General features: G+C 48.5%; 1 protein-coding gene across 16 annotated transcripts in view; it reads left to right on the forward strand.

The window, feature by feature from the left end:
* Window positions 1-19,703, forward strand: part of AAK1 (AP2 associated kinase 1) — a 79,965-nt gene extending 60,262 nt beyond the window's left edge. For 11 of the 16 annotated variants that reach the window (XM_086768013.1, XM_086768017.1, XM_086768016.1 and 8 more), the window contains one exon: window positions 13,460-19,703. In XM_086768013.1, the coding sequence (XP_086624139.1) occupies window positions 13,460-14,619 (1,160 nt within the window). In that variant the 3' untranslated portion in view covers window positions 14,620-19,703. Of the gene's footprint in view, window positions 1-459; window positions 571-3,936; window positions 4,042-5,569; window positions 7,735-13,459 lie in introns of those variants that run through there. The other 5 variants (XM_086768022.1, XM_086768023.1, XM_086768027.1 and 2 more) reach the window with 4 other exon arrangements.
* Window positions 19,704-20,184: the final 481 nt, after the last annotated feature.

Below are 20,184 nucleotides of genomic sequence, written 5' to 3' on the forward strand. Positions count from 1 at the left end.
TTTCTGTTCCATTGGGGTGTGGTGGTAAGCCATTCATGTCCCTTTCTTACCGTGAAGGCCTCGATCTGGCCGCTTTTGCAGCAGATGGACTCGAGATCTTTTCGGAGGTCTCTTGTGAAATAGCCAGTGTGCTTAGTTTTACCAGAATCCTGCAACTCTTTCCCTCCGCACGCTCCCCTCTCTCCCCCTACTTTAACCTGTCCCTTGTGCGGGATTTCGTTGTTGTGTAGTGGGCTTGAGAGGGCAGCCAGCCCCAGAGAGTGTTGCGTGCTGCTAACGGTGTTGGGAATCCCTCTGCCCGCACTGCAGAGCAGCGAGGAATGTTTTCCATCACCAAAAAAGGTAGCTTTTGTGCTGTACGCTAAGGGGACGGGAGCAGGGATGTGAGAATGTGAGCTTAACGTGTTTGTGTCCTGTTTAATGCTCCCCCGCGGCCCTTGGACGCTAACCTGGACTCAGACTCTCTCACTGGGGAAGACTCTCTGCTTGACTGTTCTCTGCTTTCTAACCCTGCTGCTGACCTCTTGGATGAGTTTGCTCCTGTCACTTTCGCAGCTCAGCCTCACAAAGGTAAACTGTCTTTGTCTCTAACTCCCGATCAGTCCTGGGGCGCCGTCTGTAGCTGTCGTGAAGTGAAGCTGATACCGGTTTCACAATGCTCTGACTCATGTTCTGGTGGTGGTCTTTCGGTTGTTCCCCCCCTGCCCCCGCCCCAAGCCATTGTTTTGTTTTCTTCCCACACTGGTGAAACTTGGAGTGCACACTGAAGTACTAAGGTAAAAATACAGATAAAAGTATTCGGCTTGACTGTAAAGGCGAGGTTTGTCACGACGGGTGTCCCCTTCCGTGAAAGGGATACAGCAGAGGGACATGGCAGGATCAAAGCACGAGCTTTTCTGCAGCCCTTCCTCAGGTTTGTGAGTGAATGCATGCTGGTTTGGCTTTGTGCACGTGGGATTTAAGACCTGCTTTTACGCTGCGTCATTAATTCTAGAAGGGAGCCTCATAACCATCTACACTGGTGTCACAGGTTTTTGAAATAAGAGTATTTTTTTTTTTATTTTGGCTTGTTAGTGTCCGAGGCATGTGACTCAGCTTTCTCAGATCTGGAGGATGTTTTATTTTTTGGAGGTTATCAGGAGAAGGTCCTTGATTCAAACTGCAGTGTCACAGCAAATGTGAACGAAAGTCTAAGTGCAATATCCAACTGAAAAATGGAGCAGTTTCATGGCAACACACACAAAAAAAAGCAGAGCTGAAGAAGAGAAGCAGACCACGTGTGGTGGTTCCCAAGAGCTGCAGGCCAGGCCTTGCAGTACGTCAGTGTTTGAGCTTGTGTGGAAATCCCGTGCAGTGGTCAGAGTTCTGCTCTCTTTCCACAAACAAGCAAGAGCAGAGGGCCCTGGCTCAGATGGCTTCCCCCGCCCCAAGCTGCAGAGCATCCCGTTGAACCCTGGGCCCTCGCCACGCAGTGTGGCTGGAGCGGGGCACTGGTGAGGTCAACGAGCTCTGAGCTGGAGCGTGACTTGGCATGGTGAACTCTTCCTGCTCTGCTCTGGCACATCCCAGTTACGGGCTAAAGCAGTTGTGAGCAGTGCCGCGTCCCGTGGGACAAGGCCAGATGTTAGCGGATGACTCTCACATCAGCCAGGCTTGTAGTGAATTTTAGGTAGCACACATCCACCCAGGTGGGAGGGAGGACCAAGCTTTCCATGCCGTTTATTGCCTCAAAGAGAGGCCCAGAGCACAGCTGGTAACTGCTGGTGCCCCTTGGCTGTGGGTTTTGCCTAGCTCCTTCGGTAAGTATCCCTATAGCAACAGGAAATGATCTGTCCTCAGAGGAATCGCTGTAAAAACAGTCTGTAATCAATTTTTACACTCGATGGCACTTGAGAATGAGTTTGTGTTTTTCATAGAGCTTTTGGGTTTAAGCAAGCAGTTGTTCTAATTGCTCGTTGCTGTAATACCCTTCCATGCCACTTTATTTTGCGTAAATGGCTTGAAATGTATGTCGAGCAGTTATTGCTCCGTGGCTGGAACGCAGCAAAGCCAAAACGTTGCTGGTGTGACAATGAGAAAGTGAATCAATTCCTGTGTGGCTTCTCCCAGGCTGCCCTGCTGTTCCCTCTGGGATGAGAGAGGCTCACGTTTGACGAGGAAAACGAGGGGGTGTGCAGTGTGCAGCAAAATATTAAAATCTCAAACTCATTTGTGGCGTTATTTCAAACCCTGCTTTTATAGCTCTGTACTGTACATCTGCCTCAATCTTTTTTGTGTGCTTTTTTTCTCCAGTCCTGGCCTAGGTGATGTAAAGCACCCACGGGGCAGATGCTGCCGTCCGCGGGTATAATCAGCCCGTGGGACTGCAATGCTGCAAGTCCTCAGCAGGATCAGGAGGACTGGAAAAAGCAGCCGTGGTCTGACCACGGCTTGGTGCTCCAGCCGCGCCGTAGCATCCTTTCCTTTGTGCTTTAGCAGGCTGTTTTCTGGCCGCCGAATTTTTGCTCGGCCTTCAGGATTCCTTAATTTGCGTTTGCAGAATGCAGCACCAAGCTGCGTGTGTGTGAGACGGGAGAATTCTTCTACTTAGGGTGGTACGTAGTCACTAAAGTGAGCTCAGATGCTGCTGAAGGAGTTCTGCCCGGAGAGGGATGCTCGGCCGCAGTTGAGCAGCGCTCCTTCGGGAGATCCTTGTTCGGCAAACCCTAGAGCTGCGAGCGATTGTACGTACACGTGACGTGAGATCGAAATGGAAACGGGATGCTGGCAAAGGCTCCCAGGCAGGTTGAGAAGAGCCACAGATCAATGACTCCAGACACAGAGCGATGGCAAGATAAGAGCTTCTGTTAAGATGAAACATCTTTGTGTTTTTGACACTTGACAGGCTAGTCTGCTATAAACTCTGTGGGTTTTTCCTGGGTCTCACCCTCCAGAGGACAGTGTATTTCCAAGTGGTTTCTTGCATCATCTCACTCAAAAGCTGTTAGCGTATTTGTCAGCTTTAGCTAAAGAGCTTTTATTCTCGAGAGGAGTCAAACAGGAATGTTCCCGCTCCTTGGAAACCAGCGACTTGTACATGTCCTTGCTAGGCATTCAGAAATATTTCAGGTATTAATTGAGGACCGGGTTCTGGAAGGTGTTTTTAGGTGTCTAAAGTAACAAGTGGTGATGCACAGCGAGAGCGCACAAGTCCCTAAAGGTGCGTAATTGCCTGATGAGGCAGAGAAACGTCTCATCTGCTGCGGGGATTGTTGAAAGTGCCTCCCACCAAGTGTCTAACTGCAGCTGACGTGGTTTGAAATCTGGAATTACGTGCCAGAACCGCTCTAGAGGCCTTCAAAAAATATCCTGCGGTATCTAGTTACGTCTTCAGGCATTTAAACTCCTGGGAAATACGACTTCGCATTGCACTTTGTTTTATCACTGCAGGTGAAAGCTCAGGGGTTTTGTCTCAGGTAGATGACTGGAATTTCTTCTATGTGTATTTCCCGCCCCCCCAGCCCTTGTCTTTGCGTGAGAGCTAGTGGCTGGAGGGCCAGACTGTGCTCTCAGACTGTACTGGGATCTGGCAGCCACTGGATGATGACAGAGAATACCTGCAGTCCTTGGGAGCTGAAGCCCCAGGCTTTTACCACGGTTTTGAACTCTGCCGATTGTCCGACCTTCCCATTGACCAAATTCTATTGGGGTTCTCACGACTTGGCTTGGGTTTTGGCTTGGTTTTGGTTTGTTTCCCTCTGCTTCTGTATTTAATTGGCTCTCTTACTTCTTGCCGCCTTTACCAAAGACTTACCAACTTTTTTCACCTTTTAAATGAAACTCCTGCTTCTAAACCCTGTCTCTGAAAACATAAAGATGTTCTAACACTTCAGCAATTCTAACCAGCCTTCTCTGCTGTCTTTGCCTCTTTGCCTCTGTTTCTCCTTTACGCTGCAGAAGATACTAACCTGATATCAGGCTTTGATGCTCCTGAGGGCTCTGAAAAAGTGACAGAAGATGAGTTTGACCCAATTCCAGTGTTGATATCCAAAAATTCACAAGGTAAGCCAGGATTCGGGAGTGAAAAAGGGAAGGAAAGCAGTGGTGCTGCAGCACGTGTGAAGTAATTCAAATTGTGAGCTGTGAGATACTGTCACTGTAGTATTTAGTGAGCTTAGTCCTTCTCTGATTTACATTGGCCCTGAAATGTCTCTAGGTTCTCTTTGTGGGAAGACTGCATGTCCAAAAACATAACAGGCACGCAAGCGTCTTTAGATCCCATTAAGTAACTTCTACCAGTCTGCCAGGGAGGGCGCACAGACACCTCTGTGCGCAAAGTGCAAAGGAGAACCGCGTTCTCCCGCGTTCTCCACTTCTCAAGCCAATGGAAGGAGCTCCTTTGACTTATAAGTTAACGTGGTATGAGGCACAAGAAAGGGAGATGATGATAATCCTTTATAACTCTGAAACTCCTGAAAGTGAGGTTTTTCCACTTCTGACTGAAGTCTTTCAAAGGTGCTTGTGGGAGCTGAACGTGAGAAGTCTGGGAGATGCTGCCCACCTCCTTTGAGGAGCTGTGAGCAGTCAGAGTCCCCTGAGGACAGAGACTGGCAGGTTTCTCATTTTACAGCATTCCTGTCACCTTGATCGCGCTAACGTGATCTTTGCAAACAGTTTCAGGCTGACGTAGGGTTAAGTCTAGCAGCAACACCGTTTCCTTACAGTAAATCCCAGTGCTGCGTTTTGTAGCTCTTGCGGGACTGACGGAGGCGGCGCTTTGCAGCCTGGTCAGTCAAGTGGGTCCTCTCCGCAGTCACACCATTGAAAAGTTTTGATTACAGCTTTCGCTGTGCCAGTGTAGCTTTACAGACATACTCCAGGGCTCCCTTTTAATTTTTTTTTCAGTTTGATCATAGAGCTTTTTTTGACTGCCCCAGCTCCCGTTCTTGTTTCCAGCGGGAGTGTGCTGTGTGCCTGCTCTGCATCTAATGCTAGCGTTCAAAGCCTGACACTCATTAAAAAAGGTCTCAGACATTAGAAACTGCTCCTGCTAAAAGCCAGAGAGGCTTTCTACCAAAGCTGGGCCAAGATAGGCTGCCTGGCATGAAGAGCAGCGTCTTTCCTTCAGTAGCAAGGCACCAGCTTAGAAAGCCCCATGCCAGCTCAACTCTCCTTGAAGTAGCCTGCAACTCAAAGATGCTCTTGAAACAGATTTTCAGGATTTAAAACTTTGAACAGTCCTTTCTGTAGGTTGTGGGAATTCTTGTAATTGCTGTATAGACGCTTTAGTAAGGACAGAATTCTGCAGCTTGGGTGTAAACCTTGGGAAAAAGCAATGGTTTGTAGAGATTTGTTGGCTGTCGTGATGTTTTTCCACGCAAGTCTAGCGAGCTGGGTTGGGGGGCGGGGAGAGGGTGGAGGAGCAAGCAGGGGAATGCTGTTGCTATCATGATGCAAGTAATGAGAAGAGCTTGAGGAAATTTTCTGTTTTGCTTTGACTTTTTTTCTTGCTTGCTTGCTCTTGAACATCTGAAACTGTCGTGTGTGTGTGTCCTGTTCAATACTGAATTCCTATCTCTCACACTTTCAGGTGGGCATTCTAGAAACAACAGTGGAAGCTCTGAGTCCAGTCTTCCCAACATAGCCAGGTCTTTACTGCTGGTGGATCAGCTCATAGACCTGTAGCAGTGACACAGTAGCAGACGCAGTTTCTGTAACGTACCTAATCCTCTGTTTCCATTTCCAGAAGACTTACCTTCAGTTGTGGTTCTTTTGGGCTGCTTTTTTTTTTTTTTTCCTTTAATTAAAAGAAAAACAAATCTGCCAACAGGAGACAGTCACCCACCTTTCTCCCTGTCTTCCCGTGCCCTGGCAAAGATTCTGTCTCGGTTCTCCAGGTAGTCCTCTCTAAAACTGGTGAAAACCCATTGTGGTTCCTCCTGCACCTGTCTCTGCTAGCCGGTGTCTAAAGGGAGCACCGGCCCTAGTGCCCTGCTGAGATGTACGCGTAGCGCCGTGGAAAGCCTGACTCATGAGTTAGATAATCGTAGTTGGTGTGTGACCCCTGCCTACAACAGGCTCCTTTCTCCTTAGAGAAGCGCGTGAACAGCTGTGTTTCGATCTTTGCGTTTGTGTTTTGGGGTTTGGGTTTTGTTTGGTTCCTGTTTTCTGGTGAATGGGCAGGAGGAAGGGGACGGGTGAAACCGGTCAGGATGTCCCTCTCCTGCAGAATCCAGGTTAGGAGAGCTGATGTTTCCAAATTGCCAGTGTGCTTCAGAGGAGGCGAAGGCACTGAATTCCTCTGAAGTAGTCTTGCCTGGTACCTCTGGTGACGGTGCGTATGAAGAGTTTTCCAGCCTGCCCCCAGCTAATGGTTTGCTGTTTAACAATCCTGCTTGTGAGTGAACTGCGCTTCCTCGGGGAAGGGGAATAACAGGAAAAAAAAAAAAAAAAAGAAAAAAGACCAAACCAGATTGTTAAAGCTGCAAAAATGACCCTAAGTGAAATATGATGTGGTTTTGAACCAAACACGTGTGAGTATGGCTGTGGCTAGCGTTTTGTTCACCTTTTTTTGGATGAAAAGGGCATTGTGGCAGCAGCAGACGTATCTTCTGTGACTTCTTTTATGTGTTTGACTGGAAAAAAAAGAAAATGCCCCCAACCTCCTGTAAATTGTGTACGAAACAAATTGTCCTACGGTTGTTTGTCTATTTTTAATCCTGGTTTTAGTCCAGCATCTGGTATCTGTTCTGGGTTCCCCGTTTTCTCTTGTGACTGCGTATAGTGCAAACCAGTTCAGTACGGAACCATTTGTTTCAGCAGCTGAAAGGCGACTGTGGACGTTATTCCACTCTTCAGCCTTTGCGGAACAAGCACGCGCTTGCTTCAGATGGTTTGAAATAAGCGCTGCTACAACCTGGTGGGTTTTACCTTTTCTTTTCCCCTTCACACGCTTAGTTTGTCGGCTAGCTGGATACGCTGCACTTGTTTCCATTGGCTTACGGTCACGAAGTCCGGAATTTCTATCTTGTGTTCGAAAGCCCTCTCTGAGCAGAAGGACTCTTCCTCCGTAGTGGAATAATTACTAGCTTACTGCTAACCTTGTGTATGTGTATGTAGCTGTAGTAGTAAAAGTGCAGTTTCCCACGTGTGAAAGTACGAACGACTGAAATACGTGCCGGCCTCTCGCTAAGAAGGAAAGAAATCAAGTTTGTGACTGCTCCTTTCCTATCTCCGGCCTCTCCGCTGCTCCCCCACCCCAACACTTAGTTTAACAAATTCTGTAAATAGTCCTGCCATCGATTGTGTCTGCTCGACATTACTCTTCTTTTAAAACCTACACTTAATAATAAAAGTATTGCTTAAGTGTGTTGTATCATTACATGTGTATACTGCACTTTCCGAGAGAAGCTTTACTTGAGAACTATGGAAATGACCTTAGTAAAATTGTGGATAGAACTTTATTATTTTTTTGTTTTATATTCCTAAAGCACAGGCGAGCTGGACTGGAAAACGTGAAGACGCTATAGATAGAAAGTTATTGTATAGTCAGATACTGAGATTATATGAAAAGAGAATGGATTTTAAAAAGTAACCATCTACTGTATATTAGAAACAAAGATTTCTGTGAATTAAAGTACTTTTAAAGAATGTTTAAGATTTTAAATCTAATGGCGCTTGTTCAAGGGTTCTGGAAAAATTATAAATGCACTGGGATGTTAATAATGCCATTAAATAAGCAGATGTGAATGTTTATTTTATTGCTTTCTCAAGTAGCTCTTCACCGATCTGGGTGGGAAATACGATACAATGGACGCATACATTTTGAGAGGTGTCTATTATCTCGACCTCCTCCATCAGAAACTACTCACCACTTATTTGTGAAATGAGTGGAAAAGGCAAGAGAGATGAAATGGGGGGGTATTGGGGATTAATTTTAAGCTCTCCGAAAAAGGTGCGTGCTCTGCAGGTGTTGGGCTGGTGGTTGGATGCTGCTCAGAAGGTGAGGGTTTGGGTGAAAGCTGCTGCTGTGAAGGACAAATTGAACTTTCATCCAGTGCCCACGGGAGAAGTTTGGTACCCAGCGTTCCCAAAAGGGTGTAAGAATGATTCTCTCCTATAGCTGTGGTTGCAGCCTTGTTTGAAGCCATGGGAGAAGTTTCTGTCACCTTTTGAGGGTTGTAGAGTCAGGTGGTGTTAAGTAACAGAATACAAACGTACAGTCAGGAAAATCACAGCAGAGTGATGCTCCTCTCTGCCCGGTACGCGCTCTTCGTTCATGCCAGGGTGACAGAGGAGCCCTTCTGCCCTGACAGGCTGGAGCTCCGCGTAGAGTTGCGTTTTGATGGATCCTCCTGATAGATACTACAAACGCAGCCAGTACACGGAGCGGTTGCCTTTCAAGGCAAGGTTGTGCTTTGCGTGCAAGAATAAACTCTGGGTTTGGGGTGGCAGGATGTTCAATGGAATAGTTGGAACTTTGATGTTGGTTCTCGCTTACTCCGAGGGGGCTTGGCTTGGGTTTTGAACTGCTGCTGCCTTTGGAAATGTCCCCAGTTCATCTTTTAACTGGAGGAGCACAAGTGCTGCACCCACAATTCAGAGAACTGTGCAACCTGCTGGAGAACTCTGAGATGGGTGGAAGGGTCTTGGCACGGGTGGCTTTGTGGCCAATCTTCTGCATCCTCTAACAGCCCGTTTACCCCAAGCAAATGGCAGCTTGAGTGAATCTGTGTGTAGGGCAAAATTATTTTTAGAGGGGGCTGCTTGTAGATGAATGATGATGGCATTCTTCAGCCTGAAAGCTTGCAGGATATTGCCTCCAATGACTTTCCAAACTCACCTTATTTAAAAATGGATTTAAAAAAATGTTATTACAGTGAAAGTTCAGATGCGACTCAGACCAAAGTTCAGCACGTTTTTTTGGGGTATCCAAGCAAAAATAAAATGTGGAGCATGTGGGCCTCTGACTACAGAAAACATCAAGCATGTAGCGTGCTGCAGTAGCATCCCAGGTGTGTGCGAGTCCGTATGCAGTAAGGTATTTTCTCTTCAGCCAATACATTTTCTAGTTTGGGAACTCCGCAGGAGTGAATGGGATGTGAGTGAGGCTTACTGGCCAGCTCGGTCACCAGCACCGGGGTGAGAGGAGTCCCCGTGGCTGCCCTGCTGAGCTGTGCGGGCGCCGCACGTAGAACTGCACCGCTCCAGCAGGAAACTCAGAGTTGGTTGGGGGGGGAAGAAAAGAAGAAAGGGGTTTCTCTGGGTGTATTTTTTGTTCCTGTGTAGTCTGTTTCTGTAGCTGAAAGAAGCTGTGCTCTGGGGACAGCCGTGCCCACGCACGGGAGCGCAGGGTCCAGTTGTTCTGGGGAGGACGGGTGGGCTGCTCAGCTGGGGGTGTTTTAAGGACGTTACTGACGTGGGAGGCTCGTGCTCTGCCCTCGCTGGAGGGAGTTCAACCCCTAGAAGCTCACCTTGTGTTTTAAGATTGCATCCTAAAACCGACCGGCATATGTAACGCTTGGTTTGTGCGCAGCGCAAGCGAGGGGAAAAGCAAACGGTGCTGTCAGCCCCCAGTTGGTCGGTCTTGTTCGGAACCGCTGGAATACGGCGAGTGCGGTTGGTGTGTTCAGCACGCTGCAAATGACTGCACGAGTATGCCAAAGCTAGAACATGAAATTCTTATTGTCTGCAGCCGAAAGACCTTGGATCTGGTCCCACGTCCGCCACTGTGTGATGACTTTGGGCAGAAACACGTGATTCCGCTGTCCCAGTTGCTGTCCGGTGACACAGTCGTGGTGATGGTGACCTTTGGTGTTCTGCTTTGGTCCCTCCTCGCTGAGAGCACTGGGTGGGGGAGTTTTGTCATTTCATGATATTGATTCGAGGAATCAGAACGCAAGGGAAAAAACTCCACCATTTCAGGAGCGAAGGAAAGAAATCTTTTGCCCCTTTTAAAATGCCAAACCAGTAATCTTGCATACTAGTAATTGTGCTGATCTGTAGCTGCCTGTTACCGTGTGTTGAGACCTTCCTGACCTTGGCTTGATGGAATCAGGAGAGTCATTCAGTGAAAAGCAGCTTCAGACTCTAGGAATGCCTCTGTCTCCCCTGACTTTCTTGTTTTGGGCTCCGCTCCAGAAATGAGATCATCGTCTTGGTGACTGCTCTGCCTCCTTGCAGCCCCCTGCAATAGGGAGAGTAAACGTTTGCCAGCTTTCCCGTTGGCTGCTTCGGTACTTTCCCACCTCAGCACACCATTTTCCTTAGAAGACGGGGGAAATCCATCTGAGCTGGAGCTCAGGGATAAATGGTCTTTTCGTCATGCAGGGTGCATTCCTGAGGTGCCAAGTGATTCGGTGTTTTTTATTACTAAAATTCTCCCTGCAAAAAGGGCGCCTGAGTATAGTTGGGGAATTGTTTCTTTAGTATGTCTATTTGACCCTGGAATAAAAGAATTCGACACAAATGTTTTACAGGGTTCGGGAGAAATCTTATCTCTAAACGCTCAGATTTCAGACAGAAAAGTCCGCCTTGGCACAGGCAGATGTTAGGAAATGCTGCCTCTGCAAGAGGCCTCTTTGCACGAGGCGTGGTGGGTGCTTTGTGTGTTGATTCGTGCAAACCATCTGCCCGTATCTTCTCAGGCCTCTTGCATCGCCTGCCCTTGGTGTGAACGGGAGCCGGAGACTGGGCAGGGCTTCAAACAGAAAGGCGCTGTCTTAGTTCCACGAGATTTGTCCTTTACCCTCGTGCTGTTTCCAGCTCGTGGAGTGACCCTTCCTCTCCTTTGCTGTCACGCGGAACAAGACTGCCATGCCTTTTCATGTGAAACCGTCCCTCGAGCGCTTCGGTCGCGCCGGTCTCTGATCTCAGACCTGCCGAAGCATCCGCCGGCGCTGGCTAGCTGAAATCCTCTGTTGCCCTAGAAGTTCTGCAGCACGTGCCTCTGAAGTGTTCATCTGCCAAGCCTGCAGCTGTGGCTGCTTCTGGGAATGCGCTGGCCTTGTCTCGTTAGCTTTAACCTGGCCTTTACACAAAGAGATTTGGGTTTTTTTTTTTTGTTTGGTTGCATATTTCAGTGTGTGAGCCTAGCTCAGACCTTTTGTAACACACGAGATTAACAACGATTGAGGAGATTTCTAGTTAGATGTGCACCCAGATGTTAGCTCAAGTGAAATGCTGGCATGACGTTGTCTTCCTTGTTATAGTGATGCTGCCCTAGCTCCTCCTGGCACAGTCCCTTTGCTTTCTGCCAAGGGAAACACTGGGGGAACCCAAGAACGTGGGAAAGAAAAGGTGCCTGAGCTCAGTTGCTGTGGGATGGTACCTGGAAGCCAGGTCTTCCTCCTTCAGCATCAGAAAAATAGAACATGGGAGCGTAGACGGTGTTCCTCTCTTGTCGGTAAATCCCCAGACTTCTCAGGTAACCCGCTGTGCTTTAATTTTGCTGTGTCCGGTTTTGTTGTTTCTAATTTGTGAGGGCCCTTCCCTTCTTGCTGTATTGCTGAGCAGCTTTGCGTGAATCCAGCTCCTAACTGAAGCCGGAACAAGTTTCTACCTGAGCATCGCTTCATGTTTTTTCTCCCAGAGTAATTCACAGCTTCTATCCTGGCTGTAGTAAGGGAGAAAACTGCTTCCAAGCGTTGGTGCCCTTCTCAGCTATGATGGACAGAGAGAGCAAGAAAGCATTGACAAGGTCGCTTTTCTGAAAACAGAGCGTTGCGCCAGGTCTCCACGTTCAGAGACGCGTGCTGCTCCTGTCCTAAGCAAACCGGCTTACATCCGGTCAGCCCTTCCCTTACTCTGTCCTAAACGTCGTCGCTTACATGAACACAAACACCGACTGAGGCAAGTAACTCCTTAGAAAGAAAATTGTGATCAAGTGACTTGTTTGTGCTGTTCTTGCGAGAAGTGGGTCATTGGGTTGCACTGGTGTGATGTTCACCACAAAAAATGCCTTTGTCCCTCCCTTGTTTTCCTGTACGCTGTATTGCAGTGAGGGCTGGGTAATTCAGAGGCCTTTGTGTGATGTGGCAACCGGTCTTGCTCTGCTTCAGCCTGTATTCTTAAAATACCTGGTAAATATATAACCGCCCTCCTGGAGGAACACGCCGCCGTGGACGGACTGCTTCGGTAATCTGCGGGTTGCATCCGAGGTTGAACCGTTACTGGCAGCACGGGCTGCAGGAAAGAGAGATCATATTTTTGTAGAGTAACTGATAAGATGTCACCGTATCTACACTGTCTTTATTTAGCAGCGTAATGTACCTCAGTGAATGGTTTCCCAATAAACGCGGATTTTGATGCCTAATGAATGACTACGGTGTCTTTAATTGTGAGGAGTGACTGAGAACGGGTAACTCGCGTACGTCCGCAGATTTGATCAAGAACGGTGCCTTGCGGGCTGCGATGGGTGTGTGAACGTGAGCAGAGTATTAACTGGGGCGACGAGGGTGTTTTGTCGCAGCGGGGTGGGTCGGTTAGTACCTCGCTCCTCCATCGCTCCGTGGATACCAACCAACCTCCTCACCCTCCTCATTCCTCCTGCGATTCACACTGTTTAGTTTTCGTGTCCTTTTTCCTGTCCTCTTGCTTACATGAGTGCAATGACATACTCCTAACCTGCCAGTAGTTCTCTGAAGGTAAGAGATCTTCTGTTCTGTCTGTGTGAGTCGTAAGGCAAAACCAACCCCACCTTGAGCTCTTGCTACTGGAGCAGAGCAGAACAAGCCTCTCCCCGCACTGTCTTGTCCTGCTAAGGCAGAAGCGAGCCAGGTCGTTACGGTTATCTTAGATACTTGATTTGAAGTCATGGTATCCGTTGTTTTAAAATCATTTGTCTTGCAGTGGTTTAAAATAATGCTGCTATCGTTACCAGGAGTCATTAAAAGCTGTAGGCTGACCTTCATTCCTTGACACGTGTGTGTTATTGTTCGGCATCCCTGTGTATTTTACATGCCCGAGCGCGATTCCACGTATCCGTGGGGTGGCTCGCAGAAAGAGAGGCTATGCCAAGCCAAGTATCTGCTTGTAGGGCAGTCAACGAGCAACAGCGCAGAACAAAATGACAACAATTGTCTGTCTGCTGGAGCCTCACTCCGGGCAGCAGCGTTACGAAGCGAAAACCTCTCTGATGGCGCTCGTCGTCGTAGGTGGCAGAGAAAACCTTGAGGAATGGTGCTGAGAGAGTGCTGGGTGTGCCCGCTTGTGTGTCAAACATCTTCCATCTCTTTCTGAAAACTGTGTTGTCCCCAAGCTGTGAGGCAGCGTTGAGTTGTGGGTCAGTTTGTGTGTTGTAAATACCTCCCGGCATTTTTATTTTCTTTTATTTGCCCTCCCTCTCCTTCCCATTTTCCATGCGTGATGGTGGTGTAAATCTGAACGGCATGACGTTTCTTGTGTAATAAGTACCTTTCATTCTTATTTAGGACTAAGGAGATGGAGCTTGTTGAGTAACACTCTTCTCTTGCATTTTTAGGTCTGCAGAGGGATCCGGCCCCATTCCCAGTTGTAGCTCTTGAGCTCTGTAAAGGACCTTCTGGCAGCGACGGACTTGCTTTGTACAAGGGTCAGCCTGAGATACTGGAGGTGAAAGCGCAGCACAACGCAGAGTCAGACTTCTTAACAAGAGATGGTCCTTCAAGCAACAGCTCCTTCTACAGCAGCGAAGGAGAGGGGACAGACCATGAGGGAGATATTTTGGATTGTAGCGGGTCCAGGCCTTTACTGCTGGATTCGGAAGAGGAGGAGGAGACCTGCAAGTTGCGCACAGGGTTCCTGCACTCTGCGCTCAGGGAAAGACATGAGGCCTCCAGAGAAGATCCCCACTCCCAGTCTTCCCAGTCTAGAGCAGGGGAGACGCTGTTCCCTGCCTTCCAGTCGCACACTGGGGAGGTTTTTAATGAACCAGATGTTTTTGCCACGGCTCCTTTCCGAAGCTCGAGAAAAGTGCCTGATGAGGTGGATGTCTTTACCAAAGCTCCTTTTATCTCCAAGGGCAACGTGGCTTTTAGACATCCGGAAGAAGCAGATGTATTTCTGAGAGCCCCTTTCACTAAAAAGAAAAACATGGAAGAGTTGGCGTCCCAAAGTATGTCTAAGGAACCGTTTGCACCACCTGTTTTCCTAAGTCAAGGAGGCGATGTCCAACACGGAGCTAACCCGATGTTCCCGAGCCTGGATTCAGCGATGCGTGGGTCCACGGCCTTGGCGAGATCTCAGTATCCCTCTGCCGGGTTTACTCAGCCAAGTAATCTTCATCCCTCTTCCGTAAGAGCCGTGGAGACCCAGGAAAATATCCCTTCTAAAGGCGCAGTGCAGGAGCAGGGCGGCATTGCCAGTGAGAGGAACCAAGGAGGACACACGCTGCCCCAGGAAGCCGTGCTGGGCTCCGTGGTTAACAAGCCTTTCCGTCCACAATCCTTGTCAAAATATTCCCGTCACTACAGCCCAGAAGATGGGCAGGGTCTCGAAGTCAAGCCCATAGCTGCTTACAAAGTGGTTTCTCAGACCAACAGACAGGCCATAGCAGGATCTGTCTCTGTTGTCCCTCTGCCTTCCAGGACTACGGAGCTGCCCGGCGGGGATCCCTTTGCTTCGGCGCCCTTTCCTTCCAAAGCGGGAAAGCAAAAGCCTTAATCTGCTGTGAGCTGGGAGGTGTGCTTCCTGTAGGACCACCTCGCCCAGGACTGTGAACCTCCTAGTCAAAATGAATGACATAGCAATATATATATATATATATAAAATAATAATTATTTTTTGGTCAGAACTCTATTTGCAGTGATATATAGTTGAACCATTTTAAGTTATGTTAGTCTGAATGCCTGGCTCTCAGGATCTTCATATCCTTTTCAGTTGCTTCTTACCTTCCTCCTCTCACTGTCTTCCCCCTCATTTATTTTTTAGATGCTTTTCCAAACCAGTAATATTCCGTATTTTCTGCTCCTGCTGGGGAAATGCATTAGAAGATGAATTAAAAGGTGTATTAATGACAGAGCAAGTCAAGCGGGACTTGCTAGTGCTCTGGAAAGGAAGAGATTTCACAGGTTACAGGGTTACTGGGACTTCGTTCCTATCAGGGGGCTTGTGGAGGAGAGCACGGTTGGATATTCCTGCTGCTTGGTGGTGACGGCAAACCCGGCAGCCATGGCTCCGGAGCGATTCCGTCGTGTGTGTTTGTAGGCGGTGGGCACACGGAGTTGGAAGCTGTGCGGGCGATGTCTGGTACCGGGTTTTGTGCAGCGCTGGTGCGAGCAGAGCCGTGGTACCGCGCGTGCAGCGTTTCTTCGCTCGCTCTGGTGTGTAACACGTGGAACTCTGCCGGAGCCCGGAGGAGTCGGAGGAAGGACTCAGTGCCTTCAGTCACTCATCTTGCAAACTCTTAGATGCATGAACTTCAGCAAAGCAACGTCAGGCTGTTCCTGTTGCTGCTGTTTGTAAAATCAAATGATCAGGCAAAGCTTTGTTTTACGTGTGTGTTTCCTGCCTGGCTGATGCCAAAGCGTAGGACTCAGAAATTTGCTTACGGTGTTGTGAAGGAGAGAGCCGTGCGGTTTTACAGTATTAAAAATAGGCCTTATGGAAAAATTTATTATGCAAACAACTCGATAGATGTCCTGGTCGACATACCTCATTTGGTGCAATCCAGCATTGGCTGCAGTCCGTTAGTGATTTACACTACCAGAGAACTTGATGTATTTGTAAATTCTGCCTTTTTGTTTTCCTGTTGGTTAAGAATGAAGCTGAACAAAGTCCCTTCACACTCCTTTGGTAACGTTTGCTCTGCTTCTGTGCTTTGTGTCGTAACAGAAAGACAACTTCTTGTCCTTTGTCCGGTCACCGCTGCAGTGAATCCCAGTATTGTGTTTGGAGGAGAAATCGCCTGGACTGGCAGCTGGGCAGGAACAAAGCAGACTTTGCTCCCCTCTTTTCAGTGACACCTCCCATCTTTATTTTGCAAAATGCCTGGTTGCCTAAGTTGTCCTGGATCTGCTGTTTCTGACCTGCAAAGGCTACTTGTAAGTGTGGACTGGCTTTCAAAATACCCAGTAATAGGCACTCCCAGTCGTGGATAAGTCTTTGCGGTGCAGTAATCCTTCCTCCTAAAGGTGTCGGTACTGCAGAATGTCTCCCAAGAAACAAATTTGGTGGTTTCATTTTTAAGGACTTGACATCTATGGAAGAAAAATCCCCACTGACTCCAGTAGCATGTGGCCAAGTCTCTTAAAAGCCGTGCGATGACCATTTCCCAACGGAGTTTGTTCAGTATCCTGTGAGCCGGAGCCTTGCGCTGAGGGGTAGGGACGCATTTTGCTCTTGGGGGTCTCCCGTGTGTGACTTTGAGTTCTTTGGGCATTTGCAGGGGAAATGCTGGAGCAATGGGTAGGTTGCTGAGATCAGGACCGGTCGTATCCAGAGCAGGTTCCTGCCCTGCCTGCTTTCTGATGTGTTTGTACTCAGAAAGTACTGCGAGTAGTCGCCCAGAGAGAGGGAAGGATCAGCTGTAGCTCTGCCTCACTCACTGGAGTCACACCCAGGAGAGCTTCTGCAGCCGAAAACAGACTTCAGTCTAGTTCTGCAGGGAAAAAAACCTGACACCACCTCCAGTACATAGCTTTGCGCGATGTCCAGGTAATAAGCGTTAAAGGAATGCAGCAGGCATATTGAAGCTGCACGCGAAGGCTGCTTAAATGCAGCAGAACATTGCGCAGTCCAGGGCTGACTCGCTGATGAATTTTAAGCCGAGCAGCGTAAGGGGAGGATGCATGGAAAAACCCCGAATGCCAGGAGCTGGCTGGCGAAGAGTTTGCAAATAGGAGTTACCGAGTGCTCCATGTTTCCTTTCCCCTCCTGGAATTCAGTTCCCCTCCACTTATCTCTAGTTGAAAGAGATGGGCCAAATGTTCTGCTGGACATGCTCGGCGTGGAGATTGCCTGGAAGGGAGAAGCTCAGACTGAGGTCTTTAAAGCCCTGGGGTGGGGAGGGAGGATACTTGAAAGCAAGACAGCCCAGCTGCTTGCAAATAGTGACGTGTCAAGCCCAGGCCAGGTCCTGTTGTGTGGGGCTGCGAACCTTCTGCCCTGCTCCGCTGCGCTTAAGTTAAGCAATATTGGTGCATACTGGTGGTTTAGGATTTTCTTCTGTCCTCCATCACCACCTCTTGAAAAGAGAAGTACTGTAAAGAAATGTCTGGGTTTCCCTTGGGATGTTTTTTCAGCAAAGCTGAGGCTGTTGTTCGTTGTGTTTTGTTGTCATTGAGTTTTCTGTTTAAATATGTACCCAAAAGGCGGTTGTTGGTTTTGTTTTAAATACATACCCCCCCCAAGTCAGTTGTGCTGGATTGGAGCAGCGAGGGATGCCGAGAGTAACTGCCATAGCAAACTGTGAATTCAAGGGATGCCGAGGAGGCTGAGCGTCAGGGCCCAGATTTGTTTCGACACTCAACCGGTGTCATGGCCATGCGTGCAGCCGGGAGGCTGAATTGGACCGCGAGCTGTTAAAATCTCTTGGGAAGCGGCTGGAAGGGAGGTCAGGCCTTGGCCGTGCAGGGATGAATCTGCGGAACAGGGAAGATGCTTTGCCAGAGCGAGCAGGTACTGCGTATAAGATGTGGGTTCAAGGTATTACCTCTGCTAACTGGATTCAGGTTCTCCTTCCTTTCCTTCATTTTTACTTGAAAAATTGCTTTTGGGTAATTCTGTGAAACTTCTTTCAGTGCCGTGTCCAGGTGGCACGTAGCTGGTGCCGGATTAGCGCTCCTTCACGCTGGGACCTTCACGCCCCTTCCCTCCCGCGTGCGTGTTCGTGGCGGCGAGGCGGAGGTGAGCGGTGTGGAGCTCAGACCTTGCTGTCCTGCACTGCCAGCCCAGGGAGGAAGGGAAAATGCACCGAGGCGCGCGGGCTTGTGCGCAGCCCCCATTCAGGTCGGGTCAGGCTGAATTTCCAGCATTTTGGCAGCTTTTCTGTTCTTCAAGCACTTTACACAAAGAGCAAGAAGCCCATGATCCACATCTAGTGCTGAAATGGTTTGAAATCTCTTTTGGGGGGTGGAGGCAGCTGGTTTGTGTCTCTGCACGTGACCTATAAAGTAATGGGATGTTCGGTTATGGTCAGAAAACTGAATTTCAGTGCCAGTTACTCTGATATCCTTCCCACTTCCAGCCAGTATTCCTCCTAACCCTGCCCTGCCAGCACTGCAGCTTCAACGTGATGAATTGCAAGTGGAAATGTAATTTCCGTGGTCTCTGAAGCTTACTGTTTTTTGTGAATGTGAAAGAATAATGTTAATTGTTTTCTTTGCCACACAACCAGTGGTCTTAATGAAATAAGACTGGTATAGCCTCAGTGCAGCGTTTTGAAGTCGGTTTTCTGAACAGAACCACTGGTTTCCTCTGTTTTTTGAAGCTGTAGTAAATTCTGTTACCTGCCCTGCGTCCTCACATGTGGCACGAGGGCTGCTGTCTTGTGACAATCTTAGATTTGTGCTGGGAAAGGGACTGGTTCTTACCCACTGCCAACTTCAGCTTGAATGCACCTAAAGTGATTCAAAGTGATTAATCAAAGTTTCTGCATGTAAAAAAAAAAAAAAAAAAAAAAGCAAAAGCAAGCAGTTAGTTGGCGTGGCTCTCTGTGCCTCACTGCCATGACGTTTATACAGCGCACGGAATGGGACCAGCCGCCGCGGTGGTAACCTGCACTTCCCACATCCTGCTGCAGTATTTTCGGGACTTTCCCCGGATCTCCTCTCCGTTCCAGCCGGCTCAGCACTAGTCGTACGTGGCATTAAGTTTACAATCGTAGTCTCTTGAAGCCGGCGCACACTCAATTGGTAATGCACACTATGCGTGGAGCACGTAAGCGATATTAAGCTCGTAACAGCGAACCCGTGTAAGCAATCATGGCACCCAGCACCTGAAGCATGTCTTCAGTGCGACTTAAGTAAGAATGAATGAGATCTGTTTAATTGCTGAACTCTCAATCACTCCAAAGTGGTAATTGGTTACTTTAACTCAGCTTCCACCAAAGACTCTTGTGTTGGGGAGTTGAATTTTTGTGTTGTGGTTTTTTTTTTCCTCTCTCACGGTGTTAAAATCAAGGCCTTTCAGTACACCGAAAGACTCCAAAGCATTTTTACAGTAGTATCTTGACAGTGAAATCTTGTTCCGGTTCTGTAACACATTCCTGAAACCTGATCAGCTGTGCTAGTGTAGCTAAAAATAAGCCATGGCCTGTAGTTTCCATTGATAGGTAGGGTAAATACTGTCACACGCACCTAGAAATACTCCCCTGTGGAGTCAGAGGGATAATGATGATCCACTGTTCCCTGATCCCTCCCCTCCAAGGAGAAAAATAACGGCTCGCAGGGGTGGGGAGGGCAGGGTGCTTGCTGCGATGTAGGATGCAGCTGGTAAAGCATCGCTACACGCCGGGTCCGGCAGTGAAAGAAACTCCCTTGTTTCTGCGCGGAGCGGGAAGCCGGAGCTGGAAGCGTCCGTGGTCTCCGCTAACTGTGACAAGCAATCTGTGACTCGTGTCCTACGAGCGGTGTTTCGTTTGCACCGCATAGTTCTTAGCAGTCTTGGAAGTACCTCTGACTTGCAGATCGGGTGGAGTCAAGTTTTGCACTCCGGGTGTGATCATCTGTAATTCTGTAATCATTATGAAGAAATGTTCAAGCTGTAAACTTATGTACATTTTATTAAAACTGTATCTGATTACAATACATCATCTCCGCTGTGCATTCCTTCTCCCCTCCCCGTGCAAAAGATTTTGGCTGGATACAAAGGATCCGGTTTTTAAGTTCTTCCTCCTGAGATGCTGAGCTCACTGTGTCCCTGCTATTTTATCTGGCAGTTGGAAAGTCAAACTGACCTCCTTGCTTTAAGCAATGGATATTCCACTTTACGGGAGAGAAACCTTCATGTCTAGGGCAATGCTACGGCGACAGACGGCGCAGAGCAAGAGAGGAGGTGCAGAACATACCCATCCCCGAAGAGATCCCCTGATTTCACCATACATGAGCGAAACGGTCCGTGACCGCCCGCTGCCGAGCCGTGCACGCATGCCGGGGTGGGATAGGGATGTCCAAGAATAGATTTTGGCAAAGCGGAGGGAAAATGTGCTTTCTGTGAGTGCCGCTGCCTGCCAAGGTACAGTAAGTCCAGCGAGGAATGGCTGAAATGAAGGGCTGAAAATTTGTTTAA

This window comes from Chlamydotis macqueenii, chromosome 27, assembly GCF_036417535.1.
Source record: "Chlamydotis macqueenii isolate bChlMac1 chromosome 27, bChlMac1.mat, whole genome shotgun sequence".
Classification (NCBI taxonomy): Eukaryota; Metazoa; Chordata; class Aves; order Otidiformes; family Otididae; genus Chlamydotis; species Chlamydotis macqueenii.